The sequence below is a fragment of the Canis aureus genome, chromosome X (assembly GCF_053574225.1).
Source record: "Canis aureus isolate CA01 chromosome X, VMU_Caureus_v.1.0, whole genome shotgun sequence".
Classification (NCBI taxonomy): Eukaryota; Metazoa; Chordata; class Mammalia; order Carnivora; family Canidae; genus Canis; species Canis aureus.
In genome coordinates, this window is record NC_135649.1 from 1,082,189 (window position 1) to 1,094,665 (window position 12,477).

Sequence of the window (12,477 nt, forward strand, 5' to 3'; positions counted from 1 at the left end):
TCCGCACTTTACACAGAAGGAGCCTTGCAGCAGGTAGGGAGCGTGCCTGAGGTCGCAGCAGCTAGGTGGAGAGCCTGGCCTTGAACTCAGGCGGCTCTGGGCCCCTCTGACTCAGGAATCCTGAACTTGCGCCAGGGGGTTCAAAGGGGAAATACAAGCAGGGTTTCCATTGGCAGTTTGAGAACATCCTGCTCCTTGAGAAATCCCGCCTTTAGCAGCCATCACACCCTATATGTTTCTTCCCTTTTCCTTTCACATCGTTAACAGTGTTCTTTATTTATGTTTTACTTGTCTGTCTCCTCTTGTCTGTAGACTCCAGTGAGGGCACAGTGTGTCTTGCAGGGTGAGATCAGTCGGGCGTGCAGGGTAGGTGCATAGGCGGCGTCCTGCATGGACGTGAACAGACGTAGGAATCTCCATATGCAGCCATACATGCGTGCAAAACGCGGCAGCATGCACATGCGTGTGCATAGAAATAGGTGTGTGTGTGTGTGTGTGTGTCTATTTGTTGAGTGAATAAACAGTAATGCGGGCTGCGGGCTGCGGCCCACGGCCATGGGGAAGCTGTGCGGAGACGCCGTCAGTGCGGGTCTGTAGGCCAAGAATGCTTGGCTTTTTTCACTCTTAATTGATTCAACACTTCGCCCCTGGAACATTGGCCTCGCTCCCCAGACATTGTTTATGGGCTGGGGAAACGGCCTCCTCCGCCGCACAAACACCAGCTGTGATTCGCATCTTCTCTGGCCTCGGGGACGCGCGATGGCCGTTCCGCGCCGCCAACCCGGGAAATGGTTTCTCCAGCAGCCCCCGCGGAGCGCTGGCCTGGGCCGCCCGCCTCCCTGCAGCCGCCGGCCGGGCCCCCCCCCGCGCCGCCCCCCGCGCCCCCCCCCGCCGCCCGCGCGCTGGGCGCCTCCTTGCCGAGGGGCGAGCTCCGCGGAGCGGCCGACGACAGCCGGAGCGAGGCCGACTTTCTGTCCCTTCCCGATTACCTGGTCCTGTCCCACTGCGAGAGCGGACGGCCGCGCCACGCCAGGTACGCTAGCGCGCGTGGGTGGGCAGCGGGCGCGCCGCGCGGCCCTCCCTGCCACCGGGCCCCACGCCGTGACGCGGCCGCCGCCCAGCCGGTCCCGTGCTCTTCCCCGCAGCCTGCCCTCCAGGTGCGACAGCTGGCCCCACGCGGAGCGCCCCCCGGAGCCCACGTCGTGCGACGACGTGTTCGTGGCCTGCGCGCCCCCCCCGCGCTCCTCCCCGCGCCCCGACGGCTCGGCCCGCGCGCCCAGGGAGCCGGACCCCGCGCCCCGCACGCCGCCCCCGCGCCCCCCGAAGCCGAGCCACCTGTCCGAGCGGCGCCAGGACGCGCAGCCCGAGGGCGCGGCGGCGTCCAGAAGAGTCTCCCTGTCCGGCCTGGACAACGTGAGGACCCGGAGAGGTAAGGCGGGTCCCCGCCGCCGCCACCTCCGCAGTCCCGGGACCCCGCCGGGGACACACGCTGGCATCGCCACCTCCGTTCAGCCCGGTGCCAGGCTCGGCTGTCGCGTGGCCCGCAGCTCTCTCAGTTGCCGGCCATCCCCCCGCCCCGCACGTCCTCGCCACTGTTAGTGACCCCGCCCAGTGGTGTCCCCATCAAGGTCACGCTGGCCCAGACCTCTGGGCCGCTTCGGGGGGCACGCCCTGCCGGGGCCCTCTCTGCCTTTTCCTGTACAGCTGCTAATTCTGATGACGCTGCCCCGCTGCCTCTCCCGCGCTCGCTCTCTCTCTCTCCCCCCCCACCCCCCACCAGCACCCTGTCCAGGCAAACATAATGGATGTGATCACCCCCACACTGCTGCCTATAACGTGGGATCCTAAAGGGATTCTGTAGGTTTGAGGATCGCTGACTCCTTTCAAATTGTGTGAGTTTCTCACTCTGCCAGTGGCCCTGGCAAAGACTCCCCCCACGTCCCCAGTGGTGTGACCTTTACACGTGACTTCTTTCTGCTGACCTCGATCACATGACTATATGCTGAACACAAAGGGTCTTCAGGTGCCACTGTGTGAACAGTGAGCAAAAAGGGCAAAGTGAAAAAATACACGAGCAGATTTGGGGAAGTGAAGTGACTAGACCAGTAAAATGGTAAAATAAGAAAGTGACTCAACAGTCTTGAATTGGGGGGATCCCTGGGTAGCTCAGTGCTTTAGCACCTGCCTTTGGCCCAGGATGTGACGCTGGAGTCCCAGGATCAAGTCCCACATTGGGCTCCCTGCATGGAGCCTGCTTCTCCCTCTGTCTGAGTCTCTGCCTCTCTCACTCTTTCTGTCTCTCATGAATAAATGAATAAAAAACATCTTTAAAAAAAAAAGAGTCTCGAACTCGGACACCTGGGTGGCTCAGTCACTAAAGCATCTACCTTCAGCACAGCTCATGACCTCAGGGTCCTGCATGCAGCCGCTGCATCGGGCTCCCCGCTGCTTCTCCCTCTCCCCCTTCCCCTTGCTCGTGCTCTCACGCCTTCTCTCTCTCTCTCAAATAAATAAATAATTTTTTTTTTTTTACAGTCTCAAATGGAAGGGGCACCTGGCTGGCTCAGTTGGTAGAGCGTGCGACTCTTGATCTCAGGGCTGTGACTTCAACCCCACATTGGGTGTAGAGATTAGTAAAAAGATAAAATCTTTTTTGTAGGGTCTCAACTTGAACCAAAAATTGAGATTTAAAATTTCAAGACAGGCCAAAAACAATTACATTGTGTTCTTTTACACGAAGGCAACAGTCTCATCAGAATTAAAGTCATTAAGATAGAGGTTTTGGCCATGAAACAAAGACCCCAAACGACGGTGATGGGCAGAAGCAAAATGGAGCCAATAAAGCAGAGGGAATATGTCAGATTGGTTGTTCTCCTCCCCATTGAGGGCGGCCTGGAATCGACGGTTGTGACAGCGGAGTGGGGTCACGGTTCATTAGGGTCCACAGGGATCTCCTTCCAGTGACCCAGCACCCTGGACTGCAAAGGCCCCCGGATTCCCAATGCTCTCCGGAGCCCCCTTGGCCATAACCAAATGCTATGTATGGGACAGTGTGCATCTCGGCTCTGCTTCCGCTCCCGCCGGGCCCTGTGGTCCAGTCCACACCAGTGCCACCCACCCGGAATTACTGGCCCTTCGGTCTTGAAGTCTTCTCACCTGTTCTTTGATTTGTGGTTTTTAGCGAAGTCTTGCATCTCTCTTATTATGTTCCCACTGAGTTCTTATTTTACAATGTTCTTGGCACTGGTATTTTAGTGACTTTTTTGCTATTGTATAAAAATTAGTTTAGTTTTTGTGTTTTTTTTAAGATTTTATTTATTTATTCATGACCCACACAGAGAGACCCAGGCAGAGGGAGAAGCAGGCTCCATGCAGGGAGCCCGATGCGGGACTCGATCCCGGGGCTCCAGGATCAGGCCTTGGGCTGAAGGCGGTGCTAAACTGCTGAGCCACCCGGGCTGCCCTAGTTTTTGTGTTTTGACTTCGTATCAAACTTTCCTAAACTATATATTAAGTTGCATTTTCTTTGTATACAATCATATCACAAGCAAATGCTTATAATAGTTGCATTTCATTTTTTATTACACGTATCTCTCCTTCACTTTTTCTCCCGTCACTGCTTGGGCTACGAAGTCCAGGACATTGTGGCATAGGAGTGGTCATAACAGGGATCCTTGTCTTATTCCTGGTCTCAGATGCAAAGCTCCTAGCATTTCACCATTACAGTGTGACGTGCAGATTTTTGTTGATACGATTCATACAACTTAGTAAAGACATTCTCTGATAACCCTACTTTGCTGAGTGTTATTTTTTTAAAAGATTTTATTTATCCATGAGAGAGACAGAGAGGCAGAGACCTAGGCAGAGGGAAAAGCAGGCTCCCTGCAGGGAGCCTGACAGGAGACCCGATTCCAGGACCCTGGGATCACACCCTGAACCAAAGGCAGACGCTCAACCACTGAGCCACCCAGGTGCCCTACTGAGTGTTATTTTTAAAAAATCATACTAGACACTGAATTTGTTGAAACATTTTATGACCTGTGATTTTTCTCTTTTATCCTCTTAATGTGAGGAAGTTCATTGATTGACTTTTTTTGAAGACCAAACCAACCCTGCATTCCTGAAATAAACTCAACTTCGTCATAAAGAGTATCCTTTAAATAAACTATTAGATTTGTTTTGCTCATACTTTGTTTTGAACTTGTTTTTTGATATGTGTTTCTGAGGGAGATTGTCCTGTGATTTTCTTTTCTCATGATAACTGTCAGGTTTTTTGTTTTGTTTTTTTAAAGATTTAATTTATTTATTCTTGAGAGACACACAGAAAGAGAAAGAGAGAGAGAGGCAGAGACACAGGCAGAGGGAGAAGCAGGCTCCATGCAGGGAGCCCGAGGTGGGACTCGATCCCGGGACCCCAGGATCAGGCCCTGGGCTGAAGGCGGCGCTAAACCACTGAGCCACCCGGGCTGCCCAGGTTTTGGTTTAAAAAAAAAAAAAAGATTATGCTGAAGTTGCCCTCTTTTTGATTATTTGGAAAAATTTAGTTGATTTTAGTAGAATTTACTAGAAAATTATTATTTGGAAACATTTAGTTGATTTAGTAGAATTTACTAGAAAAGCCATTGGGGCATGGGGTTTGCTTTGTGGAAAGATGTTTCAATTACGGAATCAATTTCTTTCTTTAGTCTTTGGTAGACTATTCAGATTTCTTATGTTTTTCAAGCAATTTCTTTATTTCTCCTGATTTTTCGAATTTATTGTCATAAAATTGATTATAATAGCCTCTTGCTATCTGTAGGATCTATGAGAATAGTTTCTTTTCATTCCTGATACTGAAAATGTGAACTTCGTCTGTTTTTCTTTATTAATCTTGCTGGCAGTTTATCAGTTTTACTAGTTGTTTTGTTTTAAGTAAGCGCTACGCCCAACGTGGGCTTTGCACTCAGGACCCTGAGATGAAGACTTACATGCTCTACCTACTTAGCAGCCAGGCCTCCTTGGTTTGCTTTTTTTTTTTTTTTAACCAGAGTACAAGGTTTAGCTTTGTTGTTTTTTTTTTTTCTCCATTGTATATTTGTTTTCTGTTGCATTAATTTTTGCTCATATCTTTATTATTTCCTTCCTTCTTGGGTCAGCAAACTGTGGCCTCTGGGCCAAATCTGACCGACAGCCTGTTTTTTTTACAGCCCACCAACTAAGAATGGTTTTTACACTTAAAAAAAATTATTTATTTATTCATGAGACACAGAGAGAGAGAGAGAGAGAGAGAGCGCGCCAGGGACACAGGCAGAGGGAGAAGCAGGCTCCATGTAGGGAGTCTGACGCGGGACTCGATCCCGGGTCTCCAGGATCACACCCTGGGCCAAAGGCGGTGCTAAACCGCTGAGCCATCCGGGCTGCCCAGATTTTTACACTTTTAAGGGGTTGTAAAAAAAAATACTATCTGGTTCTTTCCAGAAAAAGTTTCCCTTGCTGTACTTCCTTGGAGGTAATTTGCATATTTTAAATTTATTTCTTTCGATGGATGGGTGGCCTGTTGAATTTACTCCTTTCTTTTTTAACTAACGTACGTGTTTAAGGCTACAAATTTTCTGTGAACGCTGTCTCAGCCGCACCCCACACATTTTGAGATGTCTTATTTTCATTTTCATTCAGTTCAAAATATTTTCTAGTTTTCACTGTGGTCCCTTCTTTGCCCCGTGCATTACTTGAAACTGCATTTCTGGGGCACCTGGGTGGCTTGATGGCTGAGTGTCTGCCTTGGGCTCAGGTCGTGATCCTGGGGTCCTGGGATCGAGTCCCGCATCCGGCTCCCTGCTCTGTGGGGAGCCTGCTTCTCCCTTTGCCTCTACAGCCCTGCTTGTGCTCACTCACAATCTCTCTCTCTTTCTCATTCCAATAAATAAATAAACAAATAAATAAATAAATAAATAAAATCTTATAAAACCCCAACAACCCTGTATTTCTTAATTTCCAAACCTGAGAATTTTCTGGTTCTTCTTCTCGTTGAATATGTTTTGGTTAGAGAACATCCTCTAGTTCAGTCCTTAGAAATTGGAGAGTTCTTCGGCGGCTCAACACACGGGTATTTCTGGGAATGTTGCAGACATCCCTGGCAAGGATGCCTGTGCCCTGAGACTGCTCAGCGAGGCAGTGTACGCCAGGTCGCTCAGGTCAAGGGCTTCAGTGGCCGTGTCACTCGTCCCCCCTCTGGCTGCACTGATTTTCTGTGTCCTCCTTGCACCAGTCACCGAGAGAGCTATGTTCAAGTCTACCCCTGTGATCGAAGAGTCTTTCTCCCTTCTAATTCTGCCCAATTTTTGTGTGTATGATTTAAAGTTATGTTATTAGTTACAAACCTCTTATGATTTTATATATTTGTACTGAATTGAAGCTTCCCAATCTGTCATGACTCTAGGAATGTTTTTGTCTTAAACTCCATTTTATATGGTATCAATACACCCAGGCCTGTATGAAGTACTAAATGCTGCTAACCCATACCAACCGGCATCCCGTGGGTTAGTATTGGCATGGTCCATACCGTCTCATTGTTTGGCTTCCATCTTTTCCATGACTACATTTTAGGATATGTTTCTTTTTTTTTTTTAATATTTTTTTTCAATTTTTATTTATTTATGATAGTCACAGAGAGAGAGAGAGAGAGGCAGAGACACAGGCCGAGGGAGAAGCAGGCTCCATGCACCGGGAGCCCGACGTGGGACTCGATCCCGGGTCTCCAGGATCGCGCCCTGGGCCAAAGGCAGGCGCCAAACCGCTGCGCCACCCAGGGATCCCTAGGATATGTTTCTTATAAAAAAAATAGTGATTTTGTATTGCTATTGAAAATTTGTTCATCTATTCTGCTAGCCTTTCTCTTTTAACTGGAAAGGTTAACTCCTCTACATTAATTAGATTCATTTGTACCATTTTATTTTGTGGTTTCTGTTTCTCCTGTAAGTACGAAATTTCTTACATGTAATCTCATTCCTTCCTTTCTTCTGAATTCAGTTTGCTACCTCTTTTCAGTTTTGTTTCTCACCTCTTTTCAGTTTTCACTTCTACTGATTTGGAAGTTATACATTCCATTTCTTTTTTTTAAGATTCTATTTATTTATTCATGAGAGACACACAGAGAGAGAGGCAGATCCAGGCAGAGGGAGAAGCAGGCTCCATGCGGGGAACCCGATGTGGGACTCGATCCTGGAACTCCAGAATCACACCCTGAGCTGAAGGCAGACGCTCAACCACTGAGCTACCCAGGCGTCCCTACATTAAGCTTTTTTCTAGTTTATCATTGCTCATGGTGTCTCACAACTTCATTCTGAGATGATTTTAATTCTTTTTGAGGTTTATTGATTCACAGTTGCTATATCTTCAAATATTGCCTCTCCTCTGTTCCTATTTTTCCTCTGGGGCCTCAGTTATATGTATTATATATTTCACACTCTGTCTTGTGTGTTTCTTGAATTCTCTCTTTTTTAAAAACTTGTATTTAGGGGACCCCTGGGTGGCTCAGCGGTTTAGCTCTGGCCTTTGGCCCAGAGCGCGATCCTGGGGTCCTGGAATCGAGTCCTGCATCGGGCTCCCTGCATGGATCCTGCTTCTCCCTCTGCCTGTGCCTCTGCCTCTCTCTTTCTCTCTCTCTCTCTCGAATAAATAAATAAAGTATTTTAAAAAACTTGTATTTATTTGACAGACAGAGGGACAGATGCAGGCAGAGGGACAAGCAGGCTCCCTGCTGAGCAGAGAGCCCAATGTGGGACTTGATCCCATGACCCTGAGATCATGACCTGAGCCCAAGGCAGATGATGAACCGGCTAAACCACCCAGGTGCCCCTTGAATTCTCGTTTACACTTTTCACCTCTTAGTACTGAATTCTAATAATTTTTTTAATTTTTGAAGTCTCTATTTGTCCCAAATCTTCTGTATAACTCATTTTTTAAAAAATATTTTATGTATTTATTCATGAGAGACACAGAGAGGCAAAGACACAGGCAGAGGGAGAAGCAGGCTCCCTGCGGGGAGCCCAATGTGGGACTCGATCCCAGGACCCCGGGGTCATGCTCTGAGCTGAAGGCAGTCAGACACTCAACCACTTGAGCCACCAGGTGTCCCTATCTTATTTTTTTTTATCTTATTTTTTTAACATGGTTTTCTTTTGGTTCTTTGGACATATTAATAATAGTAGTTTTGAAGTCTTTTCTGCTCATTCCAAGATCTAGAACTTCTCAGAGACAGTTTTTATTAACTGTTTTTTTTTTTTCCTGTGTGTGGATCATTATTCTTCCCCTTCTTTGCATCTATTTCAATTTTTTGTTGAAAACTATTTTAAAATTTTATTTTTATTTTTTTAAAAGATTTTATTTATCTAATCATGAGAGACACATGGAGAGAGAGAGGCAGAGACCCAGGCAGAGGGAGAAGCAGGCCTCATGCAGGGAGCCCGATGTGGGACTCGATCCCGGGTCTCCAGGATCACGCCCTGAGCTGAAGGCGGCACTAAACCGCTGGGCCACCTAACCTGTAATTTTCTAATTTGCTTTATTTTTATTAGGTTGAGCTACCAAAGTTATACTTACTTCATAAAAAGAATTAGAAATACGTTTTTATTTTCCTATGCTTCGGAACAATTTGTGTAGCACCGTTCTTTGGAAGTTTGGTAAAATTCCCCGTGGAAATCATGTGGTTGTGATGCTTTGGGGAGGTAGCTCCATGGTGAATTTTTTCTGTTTTATTCTGGGGTAATTTACACGGACAAGATTTCTATTCTTATTTGGGTCACTTTTGGTCTGCTTTATTTTCCTAGGAAATTATGCATTTCATTTAGATTTTAAAATTTGTGTAGAAATTGGTGCAGAATTGTCTTGTATTTCTTTCAAGTACCTCAATGATAATTTCCTCCTTTTCAGTTCTTTTTTTTTTTTTTATTATTATTATTATTTTTTTATTTATTTATGATAGTCACACAGAGAGAAAGAGAGGCAGAGACATAGGCAGAGGGAGAAGCAGGCTCCAAGCACCGGGAGCCCGACGTGGGATTCGATCCCGGGTCTCCAGGATCGCGCCCTGGGCCAAAGGCAGGCGCTAAACCGCTGCGCCACCCAGGGATCCCCTCCTTTTCAGTTCTTATTTTGTTTTTTGTTTTTTTCAGTTCTTATTTTCTATATTTGTGCTATTCCCCTCTCACTTTATCGATTAGATTGGCTAATCGATTGCCTTTTGTATTTTTTTTCTCCCAGGAAGCAAAGATTTTGATTTTTTAGGACTATTTTTAAGTGATCTCTGTGCCTAATGTAGGGCTTGAACTCAAAACCCGGAGATCAAGAGTCACATGCTCCACCGACTGAGCCAGTGAGGTGCCCCAAAGATTTTTTTTTCTTTTTTAAGATTTTGTTTCTTTCTTTCTTTATTTTTTAAAAATTTTTATTTATTATTTTTTTGAGAGACACACACACACACACACACAGAGGCACAGACACAGGGAGAAACAGGCTCCATTCCATGCAGGGAGCCTGACGTGGGACTTGATCCCAGATCTCCAGGACCACACCCGAGACTGAAGGTGGCGCTAAGCCACTGAGCCACCTGGGCTGCCCAAGATTTTGTTTCTTTAAAATTAAGTCTACTCTTGCTCTACACTCTACGATTTTCTGATTTTATATTTATTTTGTGATGTCTTTTGGTTTTCTCTGTTGTTCTTTCTCTAGCTTTGAACTATTTCCAAGTATTTATTTATTTTCATTCTGTCATTTTACCAATATAGCCGTTGTAATAGAATTTAGCATCTTGGATAGAGTTGACTCTCCAGGTAATCCAGGTACTTGGCAGGCCCTTTCAGTATGTGGTGTCAGGTGTACTTTGTTTATGGACTTTTGCTTGGATTATATTCTTAAATATTAGTACTATACCATGGTTTGGTTTTCCTTCTTTGAGGAATCTAATAATAAATATGTATACTGCATCTTTGCGTGTCTTCTATGTCAACCATTTTTTCTGTGATTCTCTTTCTTTCTTTTTTATTCTTTTAGTTGTTTTCTGGCATTTCTTCAATGGCACTTATTAAATTTTCTGTTGAATCTCTCTTTCCCTGGAAATCTTGTAATTTAGGCTTCATTTCTGAGGCTGGTTTTATCTTTCTCTTCGCTTTCTTTCCTGAGTACATCATTCAATTCTTATTTCATTATGTCTGTTTTTTCAACCATTTCTGTCCTTTGTTTTTAAAGATTTATTTATTTAAAAAAATTTTTAAAAAGATCGATTTATTTATTTATTTATTTATTTATTTATTTGAGACAGAGAGAGAGAGAGAGAGAGAGAGAACACAAGCAGGGGGAGAGAGAGAGAAGCAGGCTTCCCACTGAGTATGGAACCCAATGCGGGGCTCAATCTCAGGACCCTGAGATCATGACCTGAGTTGAAATTAGGAGTCAGATGCTAAACTGACTGAGTCACTCAGGTACCCCTTTTCTTTGTGTTAAAGCAAAATGTTGGGAATAAAATTGATATCTAATATTAGAATATTCAAATGATGGTCCACCATTTATAATGAATAAAATTGATATTTAATATTAGAATATTCAAATGATGGCCCATCATTTATTTATTTATTTATTTATTTTTTTTTAAATTTTTATTTATTTATGATAGTCACAGAGAGAGAGAGAGAGGCAGAGACATAGGCAGAGGGAGAAGCAGGCTCCATGCACCGGGAGCCTGATGTGAGATTCGATCCTGGGTCTCCAGGATCGCGCCCTGGGCCAAAGGCAGGCGCCAAACCGCTGCGCCACCCAGGGATCCCTGGCCCATCATTTATAATGATCATCATTATAATGAAACATAAGGCCAGTGAATAAAAAAGAATTAAAAAAAATAAAATAAAAAGGCCAGTGAATAAAAGAATGAAGAAACTCTTTATTGTGTTTCTCTGCCCTGATCTCCAAGATATTAAATGAAAAAATGAAGTCGCAGATCAGGGAGTATAATATGCTACCGTTTGTGTTAGAGAGGAATATATAAAGAAATGGAGATATGCATATATGTACATATATGTGTATACAGATGGCCCCCGACTTATGATAGTTTGATTTAGGAATTTTTTAAAGATTCATTAATTTATTAGAGAGGAAGAGAAAGTGCACGTGTGTGCACGAGCAAGAGCTGGGGCAGAGGGAGAGAGTGACAAGCAGACTCCCTACTGAGTGTGTGGCGGGGGCCAATGCGGGGCTCGATCCCAGGACCCTGAGATCAAGACCTGAGCTGAAACCAAGAGTCAGACACTCAACCGGCTGAGCCACGCAGGTGCCCCCAATTTAGGATGTTTTTCCTTTATGATAATGCAAAGCAATCTGCATTCGGTAGAAACTGTACTTAGAATTTTGAATCTGGATCTTTTCCCAGGCTGATGATACGTGGTCCAGTCCGCTCTTGTGATGCTGGGCGGTAGCAGTGAGCGGCAGCTCCTGGTCAGCCCCGCGATCAGGAGGCCAAACAGCCAATACACTTAACAACCACTCTGGTTTTCGCTTTCAGGATGGTATGCGATACATTTTACACGGGGTAGCCAACACTTTATTACAAAATAGGCTTATGTCTTAGCTGACTTTGCCCAGCTGGAGGGGAGTGTTAGTGTACTGAGCACGTGTAGGGCAGGCTAGGCTAAGGTATGTCTGGTAGGTTAGGTGGAGTAAGCACATTTCCGATTTAGAATATTTTCACTTTAGGGTGACTTTATCAAGACACAACCGATAAAGGAATTTGAGGAAGCTCTGTATTTAATGCACAGCCTCCATCACATCTTTCTGATCTGGGAATTATTCTCTCACTTCAAGATGTTGACTCCTGGGGTGCCTGGAGGGAGTTAAGCGTCTCGCTGTCTCTATGAATCAATAAATAAAATCTTTTTTTAAAAAAGAAAGAAAATTCACAAAAGTATATATTTTTAAAAAATTTTTTTAAAGATTTTATTTATTGATTCATGAGAGACACAGAGAGGGAGAGGCAGAGACACAGGCAGAGGGAGAAGCAGGCTCCAGGCAGGGAGCCCGATGCAGGACTCGATCCTGGGACTCCGGTATCACACCCTGGGCTGAAGGCAGGTGCTAAACTGCTGAGCCACCCAGGGATCCCCATATTTTTAAAAAGTTTTTACAAATATTTTCGAAGTTTTCATTTTAATTCCAGTTAGCATACAGTGTTCTGTATGTTTCTGGGGTGTAATATAGTGATTCAACACTTCCATACTGCACCCGGTGCTCTCATCGATAGTCTTGAAGCCTAAACATTTTTTAAAAGGTTTTATTTATTAATTTATTAGAGGGAGCATGAGTGCGTGAGAGAGACCAAGGAGGCGGGTGGGCGCGGCGGAGTGGCAGAGGCAGAGGGAGAAGCAGGTTCCCCACCGAGCAGGGAGCCCGAGGTGGGACTCGACCCCAGGACCGCAGGATCATGACCTGAGCCGAAGGCAGACACTTAACCCA

At 45.5% G+C, this 12,477-nt stretch overlaps 1 protein-coding gene across 1 annotated transcript in view; it reads left to right on the forward strand.

Annotated features, from left to right (window-relative positions):
• Nucleotides 1-12,477, forward strand: part of GAB3 (GRB2 associated binding protein 3) — an 82,189-nt gene that overhangs the window by 42,820 nt on the left and 26,892 nt on the right. The window contains exons 3-4 of the mRNA XM_077888645.1: nt 802-1,033; nt 1,158-1,429. Coding sequence (XP_077744771.1) covers nt 802-1,033; nt 1,158-1,429 — 504 coding nt within the window. The remainder of the gene's footprint in view (nt 1-801; nt 1,034-1,157; nt 1,430-12,477) is intronic.